The 22,909-nt window shown below is 43.6% G+C and overlaps 1 protein-coding gene across 5 annotated transcripts in view; it reads right to left on the bottom strand.

The window, feature by feature from the left end:
* The window catches only part of NF2 (neurofibromin 2 (merlin)), a 72,826-nt gene extending 51,288 nt beyond the window's left edge, over positions 1-21,538 (bottom strand). For all 5 annotated transcript variants that reach the window (XR_001145923.1, XM_004690885.2, XM_012731018.1 and 2 more), the window contains exon 1: positions 21,001-21,538. Coding sequence is in view for 4 of the 5 variants with exons in the window: in XM_004690885.2 (XP_004690942.1) it covers positions 21,001-21,114 (114 nt within the window). In the remaining variant the exon portion in view is untranslated. The remainder of the gene's footprint in view (positions 1-21,000) is intronic.
* Between the last annotated feature and the right edge of the window lie 1,371 nt (positions 21,539-22,909).

The following is a 22,909-nucleotide window of genomic DNA, read 5'->3' as shown; positions in this document are numbered from 1 at the left end:
AGCTTTTTCTCAGCTAGTCAATCTTGCAGTTGGAAAAGCAAGTTTCAACATCTTACCAGGAAAAGGAAATGCCCAGCAGCTTAGTAAATGTTGCCACCTTGTGGCTTTCAGGCTAAGTCACCCTTGCTGTTCCCATACCACCCTTCGGAAGCTAGCTGACCCCACCCCAGAGAGCTCCCAAGTATCAGATGGACATTCAAATGCGCACTGGACATAGTTCTATACATAACTGGGTCTAGTGGTGAGCACAGGAGACGCATCACAAAGATGGTGGTCACAGTAAGGATAATCTTGAGATTTGATTACAAGGTCGCCAGACACTGAAGGAGCAAAATCGCTCAACGGCAGAAGCATCTGTCCTTCTTTGCCCTTATCAGAAATCTCCACCCAGTATCCTGGCACACAAAGATGCATAATGAAAAGGAATGGGGGGCGGGGTAGGGGGGACGGGACTAGAGACTTGTTAGAAGAGCCAGAAGGAGAAAATAAGTTGGACCTCTAATATCTGATTGGCGTTTGCTGTTTCTACAGGGGACTTCTCAAGTAGGCTATTTTTAATAGATGTGAATGAATAAACAGTGGTTCTCTACGAGGTCCTCAACAGGAGAAAGCCCAACCCTCCTCGGAGTTTGCGGTCAAAGTCAAAGAGCAAAGTGGCACCCGAAACCACGGCAGACAAGTGGTTGAGATTTGTTTCCGTTCTTGTCCTTCGCCAGGGTTCTTTCTCCTAGCAGTCCTTCTAGTGCAGCTCGGGTCCCCCATCTGTGATTTTAGTGGTGCCCCTGGAACACTACAAAGGCTGAAGTCTTTAGAGATTATTTTGAGCAACATAAAATGACAAGTTTTGTCTTAAAAAAAGATGACTTCCATCCCCTCTGTAAGGCTTAACAATGCCTATGGGCACACCCACTTCCCAATCTGACAATAGGAGAAAGGCTTTTCAATTCATAGCAGGTTTTAATTCCTATAGGCGGATTTCACTGAAGAAAGGTTATTTTGAAAAGCTAGCCGCTTTGGGATGTTGATTATCCTCTAGTCTCTATTTTAAGCCAGTATATAGTACATAAATTATAAATGACTACCTTGCTACAAGATAATGTAACACGAAAAACCAGATATTAACTGGAAGAAGTTAAACGCCCAAGGGCTGACAAGATCAAAGTAATGATTCCCAGTAGGACATAAGTCAGGGCCAGCAGGCTTTGGCGGGACAACCCCAGCAGCCAGCCGAGGTTCAGGCTTCTCCAGGAAAGCTGCAGGGGCAGGGTGAGTGAACTGCCAGACTTGGGAGTTTGGATTCGCAAACATAATATTGCATTGATGCAGTTTTCCTGTGTTGCCTTCTACTTCTTTGTTTTTAAAATACAAAACTGTCTTTGTGGAATGCACAAAGACAATGTCTTTGTTCCCATGGAGCCAGAGATAAAAGGGGAAAAATCCTCACACAGATTCAGTTGACCTACTTAGATTTTTAACTTTGACTCTGAGCATCTTGGGGAGTCAGTGTTGGAAGTGGTCTCAGCAATGGTCGACTGCAGCCCCATCCCCCTTGGGCATAAACAAGAAAACTGAGTCAGAGATTGCGGCAGCCAGGCTGAAAGGACCCTGGAGACATAAGGTGGGCAGCCCCTGGGTCCTGGGGGGCTTTTCCTCTCTGAGGCTTCCACTTCCTTTCTGCTTCCTTTGTCTCCGCTCTACCAGCAATCCCAGCCACCTTTTCTAGTAAGTCACTGGTGTCTGAACACTCTTGTCCAACCCCAAAAGAAAACCCATTTTTAGAGAAGTCACATATTGCTCTTTCATAGCTCAATGTGACTTAAAAACTCTGTTTCCAGAGCCTCCCTGGTGGCACAAAGGGTTAAATCCCTGGCCACGGAGCTGACCCACATGGCACAGCTGACCTCTCCTGTCCTGCCCTGCCCTGTCGCTCCCCTCAGCAGTGTGTTTCAGTCACTCGGCCTGTTCTGCTCCCCACTCTCTGCTGAATCCTCTCACCCTCCCTGCTTCTCCAGCCTACACCCCAGCTCTTGTATGCAAAAATAAATAAATCTTTAAAAAAGGCCCTTGCTGCCTCTCTTATTCTTTCAACAAGCAGTTTAAGAGCACATCCTCAGTCCCACCAAACAATGTTAGACAAACACTGAGGATGTAAAAATGATGGAAGTATGGTCCCAGGAGACACAGCAAGGACTCATGTCAGAAAAGGTTTTAAAGAACAAGTGAGAGCTATGAAGAAGAAAGGGGAATAAGTCTAGAACGGCCATCTCTGAGAGAAATTAAGTCATCCAATAGAGCTGAAAGAGAAATCTGAACGCAAGACGATGTGGTAGGAACTGGCTGTGAGGTGGCGGATCTCTAGAGACGCGGGCAGAGTGACTGGACAAACAGGATGCAGAATGGGTTGGAGGGAAGAGCAGAACCAAGAAGGGCAGAAAGGAGGCCCACAAGTGCCTGAACCAGGCGACAGGAGGGAGAAGGCGACTGTCACAGAACTAGCACCAGGATGCTGGTAGGGAATGAAGACTCAACAGGGACCCCAAATTTCTGACCACGTAGTTCCACATAGCTCAAGCACCACATAGTTCTACTAAAGGGAAGTGAGAATATAGGAGAAGTAGCAAATTTCAGGGACAGACAGATAAACAATTTTTAGGTAAGTGAAGGTACACCTGAGGAGACAAGATAGAGATATCCTGAATACATTTGAAGTCTTAGCTCTACTTATAAAATAAAATGTTCTTATCTTTAAATGATTAAGAAGTTTCCTCTTGGGTTAAATCTAATCTCCAGTGTGTTGTTCACCTACACGAGATTTTACTTTTCAGCAAGTCTTTCCTCACATGTATGTGACTTGCTATTAGTCTTCCTAATTGGATTTCTACTTCTTTACAACCAAGAACCGCTGGTCACAGTTACTCCGTTAGTTCTCAGAACAACCTGGGCAAAAAGGGGGCTTCCTTGGCATTAGCTAGGGTTGCCAGAAAGAACCATGCTCACCTCTGTGACACTGTGAAGAGATCTGTCTGAATGTCGTCTGCCTACATTGGACGGGTTGCCAGAAAGAACCATGCTCACCTCTGTGACACTGTGAAGAGATCTGTCTGAATGTCATCTCCCTACACTGGAGGTGCAACAAGAGCAACATCAGTCATCTCTCTTCCCCACTTGCCAAGAGCAAGTAAAAAAACAACAGACTAGATTTGACTAGTTTAAAAGTCTAAGTCTTGGGCCTCCCTAGTGGTGCAAGGGTAAAGTCTCAGCACTGTGAAGCTATCTGCAGCCACTGCAGCACAAGTTCGATCCCAAGCCAGGGAGGTGACCACATGGCGCGGCAGACCTCTCCTGACCTGCCCACTGCTCCCCCAGCAGTGTACTGGTCAGTCAGCCTGTCCTGCTCCCCACTCTATCTCTGGTGAATCCTCTCACCGCCCCTGCCCTTCTGGCCTGTACCCCAGTTTTGTATACATAAATAAATCTCAAAAAAAAAAAAAAAAGAAAAGAAAAGAACCAGAAGGATCATCTAAAATCAATTACTTGCCCGTGTCTAACTCCACCTCTCTTGAGTGAAGCACAAAACACCAACCTATCTGAATGACTATTTTCTCCTTTTCCCCAAGGACGGAACATAACTAGTCCCATCTAGACATACAGGGAGAAGTGAAGTCACTGAACAAGAGGGATGCCTCAGGGCATTAACGCTTAATTCTTTCCAGGAACCTGTCTAAAAAGCATGATAGGTGACGGCTCTCTAATGTGGGATGAATTTCATGAATCTCAGCTGTCATGTGTGACTTTGGGCAACTTACTGAAGTTCCCTGGGCTTCCCAATGGGGTTAATAAACAGAACCTGTCTTAGCAGACTGATCGAAGGGTTAAGTGCATTAATACATTTAAAAAGCCTGAGACAGCCTGACCCACAGAGCATATTCAAGGAGGAGGGGTTCTTATTCATTGTAACCCCGCCTCTTCACCTCATATTCACAAGTGGTACTGTGTAAAGCCTCCCAGTCCTGCTGCACTCCATGGATGATAGATGACAGATCAGAAAGGGCACCATCAATTCTCATCGAACTAACCATGCTATCACTCATTTGACAAACATTTATTGAGCACCCACTATATCCTAGTCTTTGTGCTCAACACAAGAGATAAATGATGAATTCAGCACAAGACACTGTCCCTGCTCATGTCAGAGAGGGAAGACAGGTAAATGGATAACAAAAGCGTGACCCAGTAAATGCGAACAGAATGGGATGACTTGAGAATACAACTCGGACCTGGGGATCTGGGAGTTGAGGGGCTTCACCCTCCCCCACCCCCATACTCTCTGAACTGGGTCTTCAAAACCAGGTGGTAGCTGCCCCTCTGGCGAAGGGGCTGAAGAAGGGGCGGTCACACAGTCAGAAGGAACAGCATGTCTGCCACTTGGGTCCAAGCTGTTGCAAGTGGAGGAATGTTCTTTGCACTTTTCTAGTATCTGATAAGCAGCATAATTACCCTATCTGCAGTACTGAATGTTCAATGCAGTTCTGAATATGCAGCTTCAGCCTGAGGTGCGTGACAGTTCGGACTCCCCACGGTTGATTAGGAACCAGGTTGTTCAGTCACTGGTTCCGAGCAGTCACACATCCCATAACAATCCCTGCAGGGTCTCGAGGAGTCACCAACCAGTGGGACGGGTCTCATGTTTATTTCTTTATTAAATGATTTCCTTTTCTGATACGTGAAAGCACATAAGCTTTTCTGCCTTCGTACTTACACTACTTAAAGGCCATGTCACTGTTAGGATTTGTCATTTTTTCCCAAACAAACTGCCCAAAACAGAACACTCCTGGTTCTGATGAAATCTTCACTAAAACCCATCTCTTTCCACCTGGATGAAGGGTTCAAACTGCTCCACATACCTCACTACAGCTCCTTACCTTGTCTCTACCTAGTAAAGAAGAGGGAAGCTAAGAGGCAGGTGTTTGCTCTGCAAAGAGTGGTGGAAGGAGCGAAGGGAGGAGAGAGGCAGCAAGCGAAGGGCACCGATCTGGACTCCACAGCATGTCCGCGCCCCGCCGACAGCCCTCGTCCTCGTCCTCAAGATGCCCTTCAAGCGCGGGGGCTGATGGTCCTGCATCTGGAAGCACAGAGCTTCCTGCTTGTGGCAGTCCTCTCCGATTACCTTAGCAGGCTGCAGTGCTGCTTCATAAATACATACTTGTGCTTGTATCAAAGATAGATGTGGATGAACTTTATAAACAGGACTAAGTGCTGTCAGCTTGGTATTTTTTGTAGGGGCTGAATTTATGAGCTTTACCCAGAGTGAAGTGCTTGTAATTCATCAACCTAAAATGTCTTAAGTAAATGCACTAAGCACTCACCCTCCACAGCAGGAACAGCTAGAATGCAGCCCTTCTTTGTTGTAGAAAGCAACTGGCACGATAAACTACAGGGCTGATTGGGGTCCATTAACCCTGAGACTGCCATTGGCCTTTGCTTCAGCTGCCTTCACATTGCACTTACCCCACTGCTTTCTCTGGGCCTTGCGGCCAACAACTGACTCCCTTGTACCTGCTGACACTGTGCTAAGTGAGTAGGAAATCAGCCCATGACAGAAAAAGGCCATAGCAAGAATAGGACAACTTTCTTGAGGAAAGAACCAAATTAGACTGCTATAATGTGAAATGCTGAAGAATTAAGAACTCAGAGAGAAACTTCAGGTTGGTGGTGCAGCACTATGAAGCTCTCTGCAGCCACTGCAGCACTTCTGTTTTGACCCCAGTGATTGCTGATCCCAGGCCAGGGAGCTGACCCACATGGTGCAGCAGACCTCTCCTGTCTTATCCGCTGCTCCCCTCAGCGGTGTATTTCAGTCAATCTGCCTATTCTGCTCCCCACTCTGTCTCTGGTGAATCCTCTCACGAACCCACCCCCCACACACACACAAGAAAAACACACATGCCTCTGGCCTATAGTCTAGTTTTATATACATAAATAAATAAATCTTAAAAAAAAGACTTACCTAATGTGTAACAGGAATCAATAAATAACACTCAAGGAGTGAGGTCTGTACTGTAACAGATAACTAGTGGTCATAAGCCAGGATGTCACTTTAAGACAGACTTAAATCTTTGAAAAAAAAAAAAAAGGAAAAGAAAAGAAACTTCTGCTTTTTTCATTTATTTTTATGTAGAAGAGCTTGGGTGTAAGCCAAGAGGTGCAGGGGGTGAGAGGATTCACCAGACAGAATGAGGAGCAGAGCCGGAGGTGGATTATTGAGATCCACTGCTGAGGGGAGCAGAAGGCAAGGCAGGAGAGGTCTGCTGCGCCATGTGGGTCAGCTCCCTGGCCAGGGGTTGAACTCAGGCCCAAAGGGGTGATAGCACTGAGAATTAACCCCTAGACCCCAAAGAGGCCTGAAACTTCAGCTTTATAGCAAAGACGCAAATCTGTAAAAAGCTACCAGAGAAGCAAACTGCCATTGTATAGAGGTCTAGGGGCCTCATAGGATGCTGTCTGGCTGGTTAATTCACAGAAGATGAAAGAGAACCGAGGAACCCAACATTTGCTTACCAGGGTTTCTCCTAATTAGCTCACAATCTGGCCTAGCATTTGCCACAAAAATTGTCGAAAGGTTAGCTCCCTTACAGGCAACAGAAGGAATTTTGCCTCCCTGGGCTCAGGAAACATGCCACGTGTTTAACATTATTTCAGAACTGGAAAGCCCAGTGATCTCTCCTCTCAACATTCATTCCTAGCTGGCTTTTGCAGTTGTGGTTGGCCTACAGGAACCAATTTATAGTCGATTTGAGAATTTAAGATGCAAACACTTCAATACAGCTTTTATTTGTCTGCTATGAAAAAAACAGATGCTCAGTGCCTTAATTTACAAGATAAACAACATAGAGCTATCAAAATGATTTTGCTGTGCAAAAAGTGAATGAGTTCCATTAAAACCTATTGTGTTTAATCAAAGAAGATTAAAAAAAGATATATAACACAGGTATAACACCAACAATCCCCACTTTGGGGGGGTATGTAATGTGGGGGATCACTGTACCACAGAAGCAGGTTCTTGAGTCTCATGAGTTTAAACTGCAAAATTATGGTGCTGCTTTCTGCCATAATTAAAGGATATGTACTCCTAATCACCATTGTTTCTCAACATGAGGGAATAGGGGGTTCCAAATAGAAAAAAGATCTTAGGGGGAAAAAGAAAGATTCATTTTCTCTGCTCTACCAATCATGACCCCAATATCTGCTTCTAAATCTGGGCAAAAATCTCACAAACCTAACCACACCCCCTGCCCCCACCTTTAAGAAAAAAAATCCCAATTCCAATCTCTTGCCCTGTTAGTTTCTGTCATAATCAATCACACCAAGCAATTTTCCTCTCCCCCCTCCCACCTTCTCTGTTAGCATGCCGAATCTATTTAAATGACTAGTTTCTTCCCTCCTTCGATTGTCCTGGCTTGTCACAATCCTGCCTGTGCGCCCCTCCACCCCCACGCCCCAAGTCAGCAAAGCTGTGGTTGTCTATTTAGCTGCATACAGACCTTCTAAGACCTATGCCTGCCTGTATCGCTAGCTCCAGCCACGTACAATGGCAAGTATGAGTAACCATGTACTTTACATATATAGAAAACAAAATGTCTGTATCTCCCCCAAGATTCCTGCAGATCACAAACTCTTCTAAGGCAAGGGCAACCTCTCGCTCTCTCCTTTCTCTCTCCCTAAGACATCTCTCGGAATGCACGTAAGTGCTGCACAATCTGTGGCCACTCCATACATGCTCATGTTGGCTGACGATGTTGATGATAATGATAACTAGATGAGGCTCCTGAGCAGAACTGTCTTCTAAGTAATGACTGCAATGAAGCAAGAATTTATGGCACTCCTTATTAAAATTCTAATTGCATAATTAGGCCTTAAGGTATGTATTTTCCCCTTTTGGTAGCACATACTGATTTCCTCTCTAAAAATACCTTGGCTAGGAAATCTAAATCTCAAAGAATCAACCAAGAAAAATTTCCACAGAACAAAAGAGACCAGTGAGAAACAAATCAGAGCACCTTGGGGAAGCCATAAAATGGAAGTTTTAAACGCTGATAAATCTTTCAAAACAAAATGAATTATAGTTTTGTAGGTTTTTTGGCAGGGGGCAGGGCAGAAGCGGAGGAAGGGGAAGTCCTAATGTTTGCAGATTCAGGCATGTTTCTGAAGTAGAGAGAGGTTATTAGCGCAGCAATGAAGTCAGAGAGGGAATCTCTACCTCAAACTCCCTCTCTCTACCACACACAAGCTTAAAAGGTTGGTTGAGCCACTCAGCACAACTGGGCCTCAGTTTCTTCATCTGTCAATCTTTTATGCCCCATGCAATGCCCTGTTCTGATGTAGCTATGAACAAAGAAGATAAGACATTTCAAAATCAGCTGGCAGGGGCCCTCCCTGGTGGCACAAGGGTTTAAAGCACAGCACTATAAAGCTCACTGAAGTATGAGTTCAATCCCTGGCCCAGGAGATGACTCACATGGAGCAACAGACCTCTCCTGTCTTGCCCACTGCTCCCCTCAGCAGTGTATTTCAGTTGGTCTGCTTGTTCTGCTCCCCACTCTGTCTCTTGTGAGTCCTCTCACCATCCCTCTGCACCTCTGGCCTGTACCCCAGTTCTTATACGCATAAATAAAATAAATCTTAAAAAAAAAATGTCAGCTGGCAGATGACAAAGCATAAAGAAACAATATAGTTATGGGGCTATAAAAGCAATACAGTCTCCCAAAAGCCAAGAAGACAATCTCTATCTTTGGAATTTAGCTCACAACATGAGAGCAATCATAGCCTTGTCAAATAGCTATAAAACACCCAAACCTGCTGTGCTGGGAAAGTCACTTAACCTCTTTGGGTTTCAGCTTCCATAATCATCAAGTGGATGTTTTAGGATTAACACCCTCTGAGGCTAGAACTTGAGATGGCTTTGTATTAAACCATGCAGTATTTTTTTTCATTTTTCTTTTAATCGTTAACATCCGCTCTATGTATTACAATCATTTTGATGTAAACGACACAACATTGAATGTACATGGACTTGCTACTTTTCCCTTCCTCAGATTCTGCTGCTGTTACATTCCTTACTACTAATCAAGAGTTGACCTTATAATAATGAACCCTCAAATGTAAAATGATGATTTAACACTGTTGAAAAAAGTTTTATAGCATTTACCACACTGTTGATGTTCAGCAATTATCAATGATTACAAATGTTTGAACTACCAAGAATAACAATTCTGCAGAAAACTACAAATAGAAAATAGGAAATTCAGACAAAACTAAACTGCAAATGCTTAAATATGAAGTAAATCTAGATGGCGACAAAATACCAACCCACAACTAAGTATTATCCCATTGATTAACCCCTCCTGCACAGGACATAAAAAAGTGGTATTTGTACTTAAAAGCGTATTCCTTCCACAGAGCTAGGAAATAATCCATTATGTAAGCCAGTTCATGCAGAACTCTGCCAAAGCTCTGAAAGAAACGTTTAAAATTCTGTTTCTGTTTTAGCGTGCCATTCCGATTAAGCTTCTGGTTCATTAGTTGAGAATGATACTGATTAAGGTACAGGTATGAGAGGTAGCACATGTAAGGACTTCTGCAGATGGATGAGAACTGATGACTTTTTAAAACTTATTTACAAGACAGATTTAATCTCAGATTAATATGAGTAGGATACTAGATAAATATACTCTTGGTGAATTTAAAACCACAAATCAATTCAGATAAAGCTAGTGATTACACTGGTTTCAATTTTAAGTTTTCTCTGAAATTCACATTACCAAAACAACTAAACCTGGCAAGATAGATTGGATAAGACATGACCGTCACTAACTGAATATTTTTGTGGATTTTCTAAAGTGAGATATACAATTTGGCAAAAAAGCAAAAAGAATAGGAGTGAAAGCAGAACAAGGGAAAGGGGCCATTGCCTTTACAATGGGCATATTCAGACCCCACCTAGTGGTGTAGGAGAGATTCCTAAATTGAGTCAAGCACCTCCGGTCTCAGCACAGGAGACTGAAATTTTATTAGATTTTTCCCCCTGGAGTTAGTACTAGGTTGGTAATGTTTATATACTAAAACATGTGGATTTTGAATCTCAATTGAATTTCAATTAGACAGACAGGAGGATGGAACACATCATCCTGTAACAAACTAGAAAAGTCTCATCACCAGATGGCTGAAGAAATTAGCAGCTTTGAGGAAGCTCAATTCTGGGTTTTAAGGCCTCAAATGTTTTTATTTCTGAAATTAAAAATGACCAAGCACCAAAAAAATTCTTAGACATGAGGCCCTCCCTGGTGGTGCAGTGGGTTAAAGTACAGCACTAAGAAGCTAAAGCCACTTCTGCATGAGTTCGATTCCTGCCTGCCCCGGAGGCAACCACATGGCGTGGCAGACCTCTCCTGACCCGCCCGCTGCTCCCCTCAGCAGTGTACTTCGTCGATCTGCCCGGTTCTGCTCCTCACTCTGTCTCTGGTGAAGCCTCTCGCCGCCCCTGAGCTTCTGGCCTGTACCCCAGTTCTGTATGCACGAATAAATAAATCTTTAAAAAAAAAATTCTTAGACAAGAATACAAACCTATCATGAATAATTTGGAGAAGTCAGAATAAACAGGAAAAAGTGAAAAATGACATTTTGGAAACAAAAGAATAGAGAATAAGTATGGAAGAAAAGAACCCAGTTGTCACAGTGGATATCAAGCTAAACAGATCAGTTATAAAGACTTTACAGAAAAGGAGATCCTTAAACAGCAATATGGCATAAGGTAAGCCTCATTACACTGAGAATAATTGTCTACAGTGTCAACAATTATGAAGGCACAGCCAACCTGAAGAAGGTCCGGAGGAAGAATTCATAGTGCCTCTGACATTAGCCCTTTCTGCTTTTGCCCACACTGGTTAACAGAAGAAGCTGATATTCACCAAGTGCTTACTCTGGTAGGGCTCTGTGCTAAATGCCTGTAGAAGTCTGCCTCATTCATGCCTTAACGCAATCCTTTAAAAATTAACAAGGATGGGCTTCCCTGGTGGCACAGGGGTTAACAGCACTATCAAGCTATCACCAGCCACTGCAGCATGAGTTTACTCCCCAACTGAGGAACTAACCCACACGGCACAGCAGACTTCTCCTCTCTTGTCCACTGCTCCCCTCAGCTGTGTACCTCAGTAGATCTGTCTGTTTTGCTCCCACTCTGTCCCTGGTGAATCCTCTCATCTCCCACACCTCTGATGCACACCAAGAGTTCTTTGATGCATAAATAAATAATGAATCCTATAAGAAAAATACTGTTATTTTCATTTTCCAGATGCAGCAACTGAGGTTTAGAGCAGTAAGTCGAAGATCACATGGGGAGCAGGAGGCAGGTAGGGCTTTTACCAAAGCCAACTTCCCCTTCTATCAGGATGTCGCTCTTGTTTCCTAAGCAATAGTCTTACTGTCCTGGAGTACATTTTTCTCACACCTACGAGCTCAAGTCCCTACCTAAGAAACAAATAGGAAGGAGGAAGAAGAGTACAATGAACTTCTAAGCAAATCACCTAAAGTGGGATGTTAAAGCAGAATACCCCTGAAATCAAGTTCTTCTTCCTTATTTTTTTAATCAAAGAACTATGAGGGGAGTGAGGAGAGAAGAGAGTTCTGCCTAGGAACCAGAAGTCCAAACATCAGCCCAGGCTCACAATAGTTTTGCAAGCAACACCCTGTGTGCTCTGGGGTCACAGACAACGAATGTGAACTAGTCCCCTGAGCCCCACTCGGACCAGGAACTCCCTTCTGCTGGCTGGCCTTGGGGCCTAGGCCTGAGGACTGAAGATTCTTGGAACTAGTAGGTCCTTTGCGCATTCTTGGTCACAGAAGACCCTGATTCCTCTGGCCTCACCCTCTTTGCGACCAGGACTTTGGGTTCACTAGACCCTACATCTGCCTGGTCTTGCCCCTGTACACAGCAAGTTCAACTTTCAATGTGACACCAGACCCAAAGTAGTTGTCTTCTAATTGGGCTCCCTTGTTTCTAATTCTCACCCCCAAACATCCCAATAATTCTGCATACTAACCACTTTAAATCATCCTCCTAGTAAAACCCTCAAAACTCCCCATTGATGTAGCTGATGAATACAAATTGTTTAATCTACCCTTGAAGGCCTCAGCTACCTGGCCTGAACCTACCAATCTGAACACCGCTTTCCCCTCAACCCACAGGATTCCCAGGATTCCACTGCCAGGAAAACTCCCCCTGCCCCCTGCTGTGATTGGAAATCTACCTTCAAAGTCTGAGCTGGGAAGCTCCTCACTGTATGGTGATTCCTCTTTCCCCTTCAAAATACTCTCATTTGATATCTATATCAAATGTGTCATTTTCACATGTGTGTTTTTCCTCTAAGTAGATGATGGGTACCAGGAACTTCCCTCATGTCTTTCTTGAGCACGAAGAGGAAAGAATACTTGAACAGGACCTAGAAGAATGTCTATGCCAGCAGCCTAGTGAGAAGGACATTCCAGGCAAAGGGAACCCAATGCAGTGTTTAAAAAAAAAAAGTTGGTATTTTCAAAAAAGAGCAACCAGAACAGCAGGCCCAGAGAAAAGAAGTGCAAAGGGGCCTCCCTGGTGGCACAATGAGTTACAGCGCAGCACTCTGAAGCCAGCCAGCCACAGCCACTGCAATCCCCAGCCAGGGCGCTGACCCACTGGCGCAGCAGACCTCGCCTGTCTCTCCCACTGCTCCCCTCGGCAGTGTACTTGTCAACCTGCCTGTTCTGCTCCCCACTCTCTGGTGAATTCTCTCACTGCCCCCGCATCTCTGGCCTGTACCCCAGTTCTGTATGCATGAATAAATAAATCTTTTTTGTAAAAGTGCAAAGGGAAGCAAAATGAAGAGAAGAACTGCACCTCTGTTTGTGTAATACTTATAAGGACCTACCTTGTGCCAGGGGCTATTTTAAGCACTTCACCCATCATTCAATTCAATCCCTCCAACAACTATACAGAAGAACTATTGACTATTACAATCGTCATTTTGCAGATGAGGAAACAAAGACATCTGAGAGGGCTAAATTGGGTTCTGCAGACCTTGCCTGGAGGCTACAACTGTTTCAGCAGCCCAGACAAGGAAACCTGCTGGCCTTGAGCTAAGACCTACAGGACTTACTTTAAGGCCTCATCAGGAGGTTCATGTATGTACTGCTGGCCTCACTGGTCATTACTAAAGGGTGCCCATCTAGTCTTCCATTACCTTCCTGTCCCTGTCTTCTTCTTTCTCTTTCAGAATAGACAACGGCTACATTGGGGCTTTAAGCAGCCAATTTACTCTCAGAGCTTCCATTTTTCCCAATGACATCCTAAGTAGGTACTAATCACTGCTAGGTCGTCTTTACTGCCTAGCCTGTGTGGGTGCTCGATGAATATCTGTTGAATGTTTATTCAACACTCCCTGTTGTATCAAATGCTTAAAGCATTTACCTAGTACCTAGCATATAGCAACTGCTATTTCCTGGCTTTTCCTCCTACAAAATAGCAAATATACAGGGTCCAATGAATGGCAGCTTGTCATTCAATGCTAGCTCTAGTCAATGCTTCTTCCTCCTTCATTCTTCAGCACAACTGGATTCATCACACACACACACACACACACAACTGCCCATGTCCTAGGTCTGTGACATCTATGCCATCCACAGGCCCTGCTTAAACCTCATGGGAGAGGGCCCTCCCTGTTGGCACAATGGGTTAGGACACAGCACTGCAAGCTAGCAACAGCCGCCTCAGTTCAAGTTCAATCCCCAGCCCCGGAGGTGACCCACATGGTGCAGTAGACCTCTCCTGTCTCGCCTGCTGCTCCCCTTCTCAATCTGCCTGTTCTGCTCCCGACTCTATCTCTGGTGAAGCCTCTCGCTGCCCCTGCACCTCTAGCCTGCATAAATACATACATACATACACATGTAAGTAAGTAAATAAATCTTCAAAAAGAAAAAAGAAGTAAGAGGTTTCTTAAAGACTGCATAGAGAAAAAGATTACTACGTATCACTAGGCAATGAAATAACCAATACCCTCCTTCTGGAGTTTACATCCTAGAAGGGAACTTGCCTAAATCTAAAAGTGTCTAGAAGTTAACATCTACCCTATGAAAGTTCCTTCTGTCATGGATGACTCTACGCCCACTTGTCTGTTGGAATGACCTGTAATTTTGGTATTTAGTCTGATGATAATCCTGCATGGGTATGTGAAAACACTTAGGATGCGAACCAACAAGAGAAGGAGTCTTTGTTTTCAGTACAAGATGGCATTAGAATCTCTCACAACTGAAAATTTTTTCACTTTTGGCTCTTCTTCCTGATAGATTGAGTTATTAGAGTAAAATTCCAGGCTAGATAAGAAATAACATAACCGTTTAGCCTCCTGGCAAATTACATTCAGCATCCACTTTCTCAAAATGACAAATATCAAATTTTTCAAGTGGAAAAATCCTCCAAAGCATCAAGCCAAATGTGCAATGCAGCAAGTAGTGAAAGGAAGATTTCCCCCCCATCTCTGCAGCAAAAAAAAATCTAAACTTATTAGCATAAGGTAACATGACTCATATGTTAACTACCACTGGTTCTGAAATTGAGTCCTTCGAAAGCCACCTACATTTGACCTTAATAAAGCCAAAATATTCCTCAATTACCATCTCTTCCTTTTTTCAAAAGGCATCTGCCATCGTCCTTACATTAGCACCTTGCCAGTTAATATCCAACAGAAAAGCAAGGCAAAACAGTAAGACTAGCTGTGTCTCGGAGCGTTAGCTCATAACGCAAACTACTGTTACCTTTAAGAGAATATTTGAACACTGATTACAGACAGATATTTCCACTGGAAATGTGACATTCAATGAAAAGCAGGCGCTTGACAAGTCACAACGAGGCACTGTGCCGTGACCCAAGCCTCCTATTGAGGTTAATTACAACCCTACTTCCTTCTTTCTGTCTTGCACTACACATTCCATGAATCTTTCTAACAACCTCACTGGTCAGCGTTATCAGTTCTATTTTACTGATGTGGAAACTAAGACTCAGAGAATGTTGGCATGTCTTATTTCAAAACCCATATACTTTCTACTCCCACTTTACTACTCAAAGTATGGTCTGTGAACCAGGAGCACTGGCATTATCTGAGAATTTTGTTAGAAGTGCACAATTCTCAGTCCCACCACAGAACCACTGAATCAAAACCTTTATATGCCTGTTAAAGTTGGACACACTCTGGCCATCCTTGGTGGCTCAATGGGTTAAAGTGCAACACTGCAAGCGAGCCACAGCCACCTCAGTGTGAGCTCAATCCACGGCCCTGGAGGTGACCCACATGGTGCAACAGACCTTTCCTGTCTCACCCACTGCTCCTCTCAGCAGTGTTCTTTGTCAATCTGCTTGTTCTGCTCCCCACCCTGTATCTGTTGAATCCTCTCACCGCCCTCTATACCTCTGGCCTGTACCCAAGTTCTATATGCATAAATAAATCTTTTTTAAAAAAAAGTTTGACACACTCTACTCAGCCATTCAGAGATTCCTCTGAATTTCACTGGTATTATGCAATCTTTCTATAGATCTGTGGTTCTCAATGTGGTGACAGAGGGATGGGGAAGAGGGATGGGGGGTTGGTGTTTGGACACATGGCAATTTCTGAAGATTTTTGGTTGCCACAAGTGAGGGGGGAGGTGCTATTGGCCTCCAGATGGTAGAGGCCAGAGATGCTATTAAACATCCCACATGCACAGGGAAGCCCCACCACAAATAATTATCCAGGTAATCAACAGCAGTGCCAAGGCTGAGAAATCCTGCTATCACTGATATCACTGATAATAGTGCCCTCTTTGGGCTTGGGGCTTTAAAAGGGATATTTTTATGGCAAAATTATTGTTGAAGAAACGTCACACAAAATCCCCTTCCCAATAAGTTATTCTCACAATCTTTCACAACATTTATCAGATAGCAACCTATGGTCTACAAGACAAATCCAGCCCAGCACCTGTTTTTTTGTACAGCCTGTGAGCTAAGCATAATTTTTACATTTTTAAATGGTTGGGAAAATGTAATAACATTTCACCACTTGTGAGACATATAAAATTCAATTGTCAGTTTCCATAAATAAATTTTTATTGGAACAAAGTCACATCTATTATGTTTACATTTAGTCAAAGGTGGTTGTTTTAACACAGCCTCATTGACATATGAGTCAAACACCTTAAATTCCACCTAGATTGGATAATTCAATGGTTTATAGCATATTCAGAGTTGCACAATCACTACCAGTAATTTCAGAACATTTTCATCAATCCAAAAACAGGCCTTTCTATCCTCCCTTGAGTTAGCATATCCCCCATCCCTGTACCCCCTTTCCCCAACCCTAAGCAATCACCAGTCTACTGTCCATCTTACAGATATCCCAATTCTACACTTGCACTTGAATGGAATGATGTGTGCCCTGTGTGACTGGCTTCTTTGACTTGGCACAATGTTTATAAGGCTCTTCCATGTTGCAATGCATACTAATATTTCATACCAAATAATATCCCATTGTATTAGATAAACATATTGTATAGATAAACATATTTTGTTTAACTATAAATCAGCTGACGGGCATTCGGATTGTTTCTACCACTTGGTGACAATGAATGATGTTGCTGTAAACATTTTGCTTACAAGTTTCTCTGTAGACATATTTTCATTTCTCTTGAGTGGATACCTAAGAGTAGAATGTAGTAACTCTAACTATTTGAGGAAAAGCCAGACTTTTCAAAAGTGGCTGCACCATTTTACAGTCTACCAGCAGTGTAAGATTCTGATTTGTCCACATTCTCACCAACACTTGTTACTATTTGCCTTTTTAAATCTAGTTACCCTACTGGTTGGCTCTCATCACAGTAAAGTAATATCTCACTGTTTTCGATTAGCAATTCCCTGGTGACTAATGATGTTCAGCATCTTTTCCTATGTTTCTTGGCCATCTCTGTACTTTACTTGGAGAAATGTCCATTCAAATCCTTTGCCCATTTTTTAATTGGGTTATTTGACTTTTTACTACTGAGCTATTTTTAATGTAGTTTAGGTAGCATAAGACCTTTTTCAGATACATGAGTTGCTAGGATTTTTTCTTTTCACTTTTTTGATGGCCCCTCAAACACAAGTTTTTAATCTTGATAAAGTCCAGCTATTGTATCTTACCTTTTGTCCCTCATTCTTTGTGTCATAGTTAAGAATTTCATGCCAAATCCAAAGTCTTGAAGACGTATCACTATGTTTCCTTCTAAAAGTGTTAGAGTTTTAGTTCTTACATTCATTTCTGTGATCCACTTTAAGTTCTGGTTCAACTTCATTTTTACATCTGTCTGTCCATTTGTCTCAGTTCAATTTGTTAATAATTATCAAGTACTGGCCCTCCCTGGTGGCATAGCGGGTTAAAGCACAGCATTGAGAAGCTAAAGCCACTTCTGCATGAGTTCGATCCCTGCCTGCCCCGGAGGTGACCACCTGGCGCGGCAGACCTCTCCTGACCCGCCCGCTGCTCCCCTCAGCAGTGTGCTTCGTCCATCTGCCTGTTCTGCTCCCCACTCTGTCTCTGGTGAATCCTCTCACCCTCTGCATCTCTGGCCTGTACCCCAGTTCTGTATGAATAAATAAATCTTTAAAAAAATAATAATAATTATCAAGTACTCATTCAACCCTCTCTGCCCCACTCCACTGAATAGTCTTCAAAAGATATATGTGTTTGTTTCAATTCTATTCCACTCATCTATATGCTTGCATTTATGCTATAATATATTGTCTTGATTATGGTTATTTTGTAGTAAGTTTTGAAATCAGGAAGTATGCATCTTCCTAATTTGTTCTCCAAGTTTAACTATTTTGGATAACTTGGAATTCAATATGAATTTTACAATCGGCCTGTCAAATTCTACAGACATAAACTGGGATTCTAATAGGGATACATTAAATATGCAGATCAAGTTAGGGAATACTGCCCATGTAACAATGTTAAGTCTTATAACCCCTGACCAAAGGATGTTTTTCTATTTATTTAAATCACCTTTAATTTTCTCAATGTTTCATAATTTTCAGAGTAAAGTTTTGTATTTCTTTCGTTAAATTTCTAGCATTTACACTTTCTGATGCTATAGAAAATAATTTTTTTATGATTTAGAGTTGAGGTTTATTAAAGCAGCACATACAACTGTACATCTGAATTATGTAAAAAGTCTTACACATACTTTTTTTTTATTGAAATACAATGAACATACATTATTTTAGTTTCAGGAATAAATACAACATAATGAGTCTACATTTATATACATTACAAGATGATCTTTACATTAAGCCAATTACCATTTTTTCTTAGTGACTTTCAAATTTTCACTAGCTCTTTGACTTATTTTGTATCTGGAAATTTGTACCTCTCACTCCTCTTCATCCATTTCACATATAACCCCAACTCTCTTCCCCTCTGGGAACTACCTAGAATCAATTTTTTTGTCTCTATCATTTTAATTTAAGGGGCCCTCCCTGGTCGTGCAACAAGTTAAAGCGCAGTACTACAAAGCTATCAGCAGCTGTATAAACCTTTTTATTTCGAAGTAGTTCCACTTACTCACTTTTACTTCTGTTGCATGGTATCAAATTCAAGAGATCATTGCTGAACAGTATTTTCTTCTAGTTTTATAGTTCAGTTTTTACATTTAAATCTTTAATCCATTTTAGGTTAATTTTTGTATATGGTATACATTAGTGGCCTAGTTTCATTCTTTTGCTTGTGGCTGTCCAGTTTTCCCAACACCATTTATTGAAAGGATGGTCACTTCCCCACTGTACAATCTTAGCTCTTTTATCATTAATTAATTTACATGAGCTTATTTAATTAATTCACAAGTCTGTTCCTTTGAATTACCAGTCTGTTTTTATACAAATACCATATAGTTTTAATTATTGTAGCCTTATGATGTAGTTTGAAATCAAGTAAGATAATACCTTTATTCGCACTTTCCTTTACTTCTTTAATCACACTTTAATTTAATGAACATATTTAAAATGACTACTTTGAAACTTTTTCACTGTATCTGACATCTGGTGACAATTTCTGTTGCTAGCTTTTTTTCCATTATGATCAGGCATCAATGAAGGATGTTTTGGTCATCAATAGACTGCATATACTATGGCAGTCCCAAAAGTTTATACCATAAAGCCTAGGTGTGTAGTAAGGAATACCATCCAGGTTTGGTTAATTACATTGTGGTGTCTGCACAACAAAATCTCCTACCATTTCTCCATGTTGATATCCTTAATCACATATGACTGTATATGGGTAATAATTTCCTTTTTTTTCTTTGTATTTTCCTACTTTTTTCCTGGAAACTAGACATTTTAGATAATAATATAGCGACTCAAAGGCTGGTCATCCCCCAACCATCTTCCAGGGCTTGTTATTATCACTGGCTTGTTTGTTCTGTAATTGGCTGCCTAGTTTTGGTGAACTCTATTTCCTCATAGTGTTAACACCTCAAGGAGTTGCAGCTATTGGTATGCCCACTGTAACTCTTGATGAGAGGAGTTTTAGTAGGGCTCTCTTCTTTCCCAAATCACACCTAGCTGTTAAATTTCCCTAACTGTGGTATATCCTTCTATTAGTTCCAACAATAACCTGAGGCATTACATGTTCTACAGGCAGGGAATCCAATCAAATGGTACCTCTTTTGAGGAAACTATTACCAAGATCAGTGATATTTCTTCTGACCTGCAATGCTCTTCCAGCTGTCTTAGTCTCCCATTGTCTCCTGCAAATTAACTGGCCCACAGTCCAAACTCTGCCTTGATTAAATCTAAAATCTCCCAATTGCTTATGACCAAAATCTCCACTGTTCTAGAGCATAACCCAAGGCATAAACTCTTCACACACACTTGGAGGAAGAGGTTAGGAGCAAAGGATTTTCAACCCTGCTTCTCCCTCGAGGAAACATCTCTGAATCTTCAGAGAAGTAGGGACAGGGAACACCTAGGGCTGAAATCTTCCTGTCTGAGAGTGCTTTTGGGCAACAATGATAAAGCTGAAGAGTTGAGTAGTTACAACCAAGACTCCACAGCCTGCAAAGCAGAAAAAGTTTACAGAAAAAGTTTGCCAGTACCTGACTTAGATCACTGCTGTCAATACTCTTGGGCCACAGAGCACACTCTGAGAAGCAAAGAACTAAACTGATTGAAAGGCAGTATTGTATTGGTTAGGAGCTTAACTCAGAGCCTCACTGTGCCATTCACTGCATACATGTTTTTTTCTGAGAATTAAAAGTATGCATGCCTGGAACTTCAAAAAGTATTCAACAAATAACTGTTTTAATCATGATAGAAAGTGTATGAAGAATAAGTAAAGACAGCTTCTATATCCTAATATTTATATATCTTCCTAATGTATATGTGTGTGTGTATAGATATATAGATAGATATAGATATACTCCCCTCCGTTCCCCCACTCCCCGAAAATTTAAGCTATGGAAATGGGAAACAAGTATATACTTTCCAACAAACAAGATGCATCTTTCAAACCCTGGGATACATAATAATGTCTAAATCAAAACTCTACAGTGTTGGCGCTAAGTCTTCCACTAAAACCAGAATTCACTGCCACAGATGCTTCAGCCTATTCCAGTAACAATGAATGAAACCTGCATGAAGTGCTTTCAAACCCAAAAGTTCTATGGGGGTAGAGGGAGGGAAGCAGCAATTAGGTTTAACCTGAGGGTTTGGGCCTAGATGACTCCTTCCGGTTCTGACCGTCTCTGTTTATGCCCAGAGATGATCTAAAATTAATCCCTCCAGCTTCCACCTCAACTGTCAGCGCGGTATGGGAGCCCAGGTCAGTGCCCAACCCGCACAAGCATGCGGCGGGCGGGCTGGGATTGCGCCGGGCTCGCCCTCACCGCCGCCCGTCCGGGATGCCGGCCGGTTACCTCGCAATTGAACTCCATCTCGGCGTCCATGGTGACGATCCGCACGGTGAACGTCTTGGGCTGCTTCCTCTTCAGTGAGCTGAAGCTCATGCGGGAAGCAATGGCTCCGGCCATGACGCGGGGCTCAGGCCGAGGACCCACACTCCGAGGCCTGTGATCTGGGCTTCTTAGCCCCCCTGAAGGAGCCGCACAGGCCTCAGGGCCACCATGGTGACCGGCCGGCCCGAAACCTTTCTAGGCGGCGATGGCCCCCATCGGCCAGCACGGGCCGCGAGGACACCGCGGAAAGGTAGGGGGGGGGGGCGGGTCCTGATGGTCACTGGGAAGAACCAGAGCGGGGACCGACGGGGCGGGCACGGCCCGGCGCTCCGGGACTCGAGCCTGGGACGCAGGGGACTCCCGGGCGCCGGGCCCCTAGACGGCGCCCGCCCACACCCCGCGCGCCTCTCAGCGGCCGACAGAGGTCTCAGGGCCGCGCTCCAGCCGGGCGGGCACGTGCGCGCGTGGCTGTCACCGTCCCTGCTCGGCGCGCCCGCGAGAAGGGTCCCCTCCCCGCAGCCCCCGGCTCGCTCCCCGCCCCGCCCTCGGGCCCTCGAGATACTACACACAGCTCAACCTAACATGGCCAAGCAGGCCCGGACGCTGCGGTTGGCTGAGGACGCCGAAGGAGGCAAACTTTCCAGCTGCGTCCCGCCTTCTTGGGAACAACTTCGCCAATTGCAAGTTCCTGGCTACCTGGCGGCGCGGGCCTGGAATCGGCACTGAGAGGCTAAAACGGCAGTCACTCCGAGCGCTTTTGTTCCGAAGGCGACGCCTACTCTAGCAGGACTGGTTGAGATGGCAGAAACCGGCTCGCCTATCCCGGGAAACCACGGTCACTGGCCCCGCGGCGCGGGAGGGCGCCGGGTCCCTCCCGGGTCCAAGTACAAGCCAGGTGCCCAGCCCTTGGGGATCGTGCTTCGGATCCCGGTGGACATTCCTGGTTGGCATATAGTCACCAATACTTCTCTGTGTTTCTCCAAGTTTTAAATCCTTTGTGGAGGCTGCTGAGGTTGGCAACACTCCCCAAGGTCTTTCTACTTCTAGTTAGAATACCGAGGTGGAGGGGTCATCACTGTACCTTTCTCGTGGGGTTGTTGAGGAATTTAAGCTGTCGACACAGCTTTAGAATGGTGAGTGACACATACGAGATTGAATTCTCTGAAACGGCTGTCTTTCTAAATTAAAAAAAAAGGTCCAAAATAAAGGCATTTTTCATTTTGTACTCCATGTGTGATTTCCAATTTCAAGCCATCTGTGTGTATGTTTTTAATTGTTTTTAATTACTTTTACATACAATATCTGGGTTGTAGGGCAGAGGTGCAGGGGTGACAAGACCCACCAAAGATAGAGTGGAGAGCAGAACACACGGATCACTGAGGGACACTGCTGAGGGAACAGCCAGCTGTACTGGAGAGGTCTGCTGCACCTTGTGGATCAGTTCCCTGGCCTGAGATAGCTTGGTAGTGCTGAGACTTTAACCCCTGTGCCACCAGGGAGGCCCCTATCTGTGTTTTGTTTTTAATGTCAGTTTATAAGTGGGGAGGGTTGCAACTTAAAAAAAAATTGTAGTTTTAGAAATTAAGTTTGTTTTTAAATAACTGAGTAGTTCACTAGAGAAAAGCTCATGTTTTAACTCATGCATGTTAACAATTATTACAACAGATTCACCCTCACTCTACAGATGAAGGAACTGAAAGGCCCAGCATGAGACACTTGATGATCAGCATAGAGTAGTGGGAGACAAGGCCCCCAGCTCCAACCCAGCTCAGTCCCTCCCACAGCCTGCCAACGTCAAGGCTACTCTGCCTACTTCCCTGCTTGTGACTTCTAAATTGGCCCCTGTTGCAGCCCAAGAACCGTGAATTAT

Source organism: Condylura cristata, unplaced genomic scaffold, assembly GCF_000260355.1.
Source record: "Condylura cristata isolate star-nosed mole 26May11 unplaced genomic scaffold, ConCri1.0 scaffold00029, whole genome shotgun sequence".
Taxonomy (NCBI): Eukaryota; Metazoa; Chordata; class Mammalia; order Eulipotyphla; family Talpidae; genus Condylura; species Condylura cristata.
The sequence above is the reverse complement of the archived record's forward strand: the minus strand, read 5'-3'. Positions and strand labels throughout refer to the sequence as shown.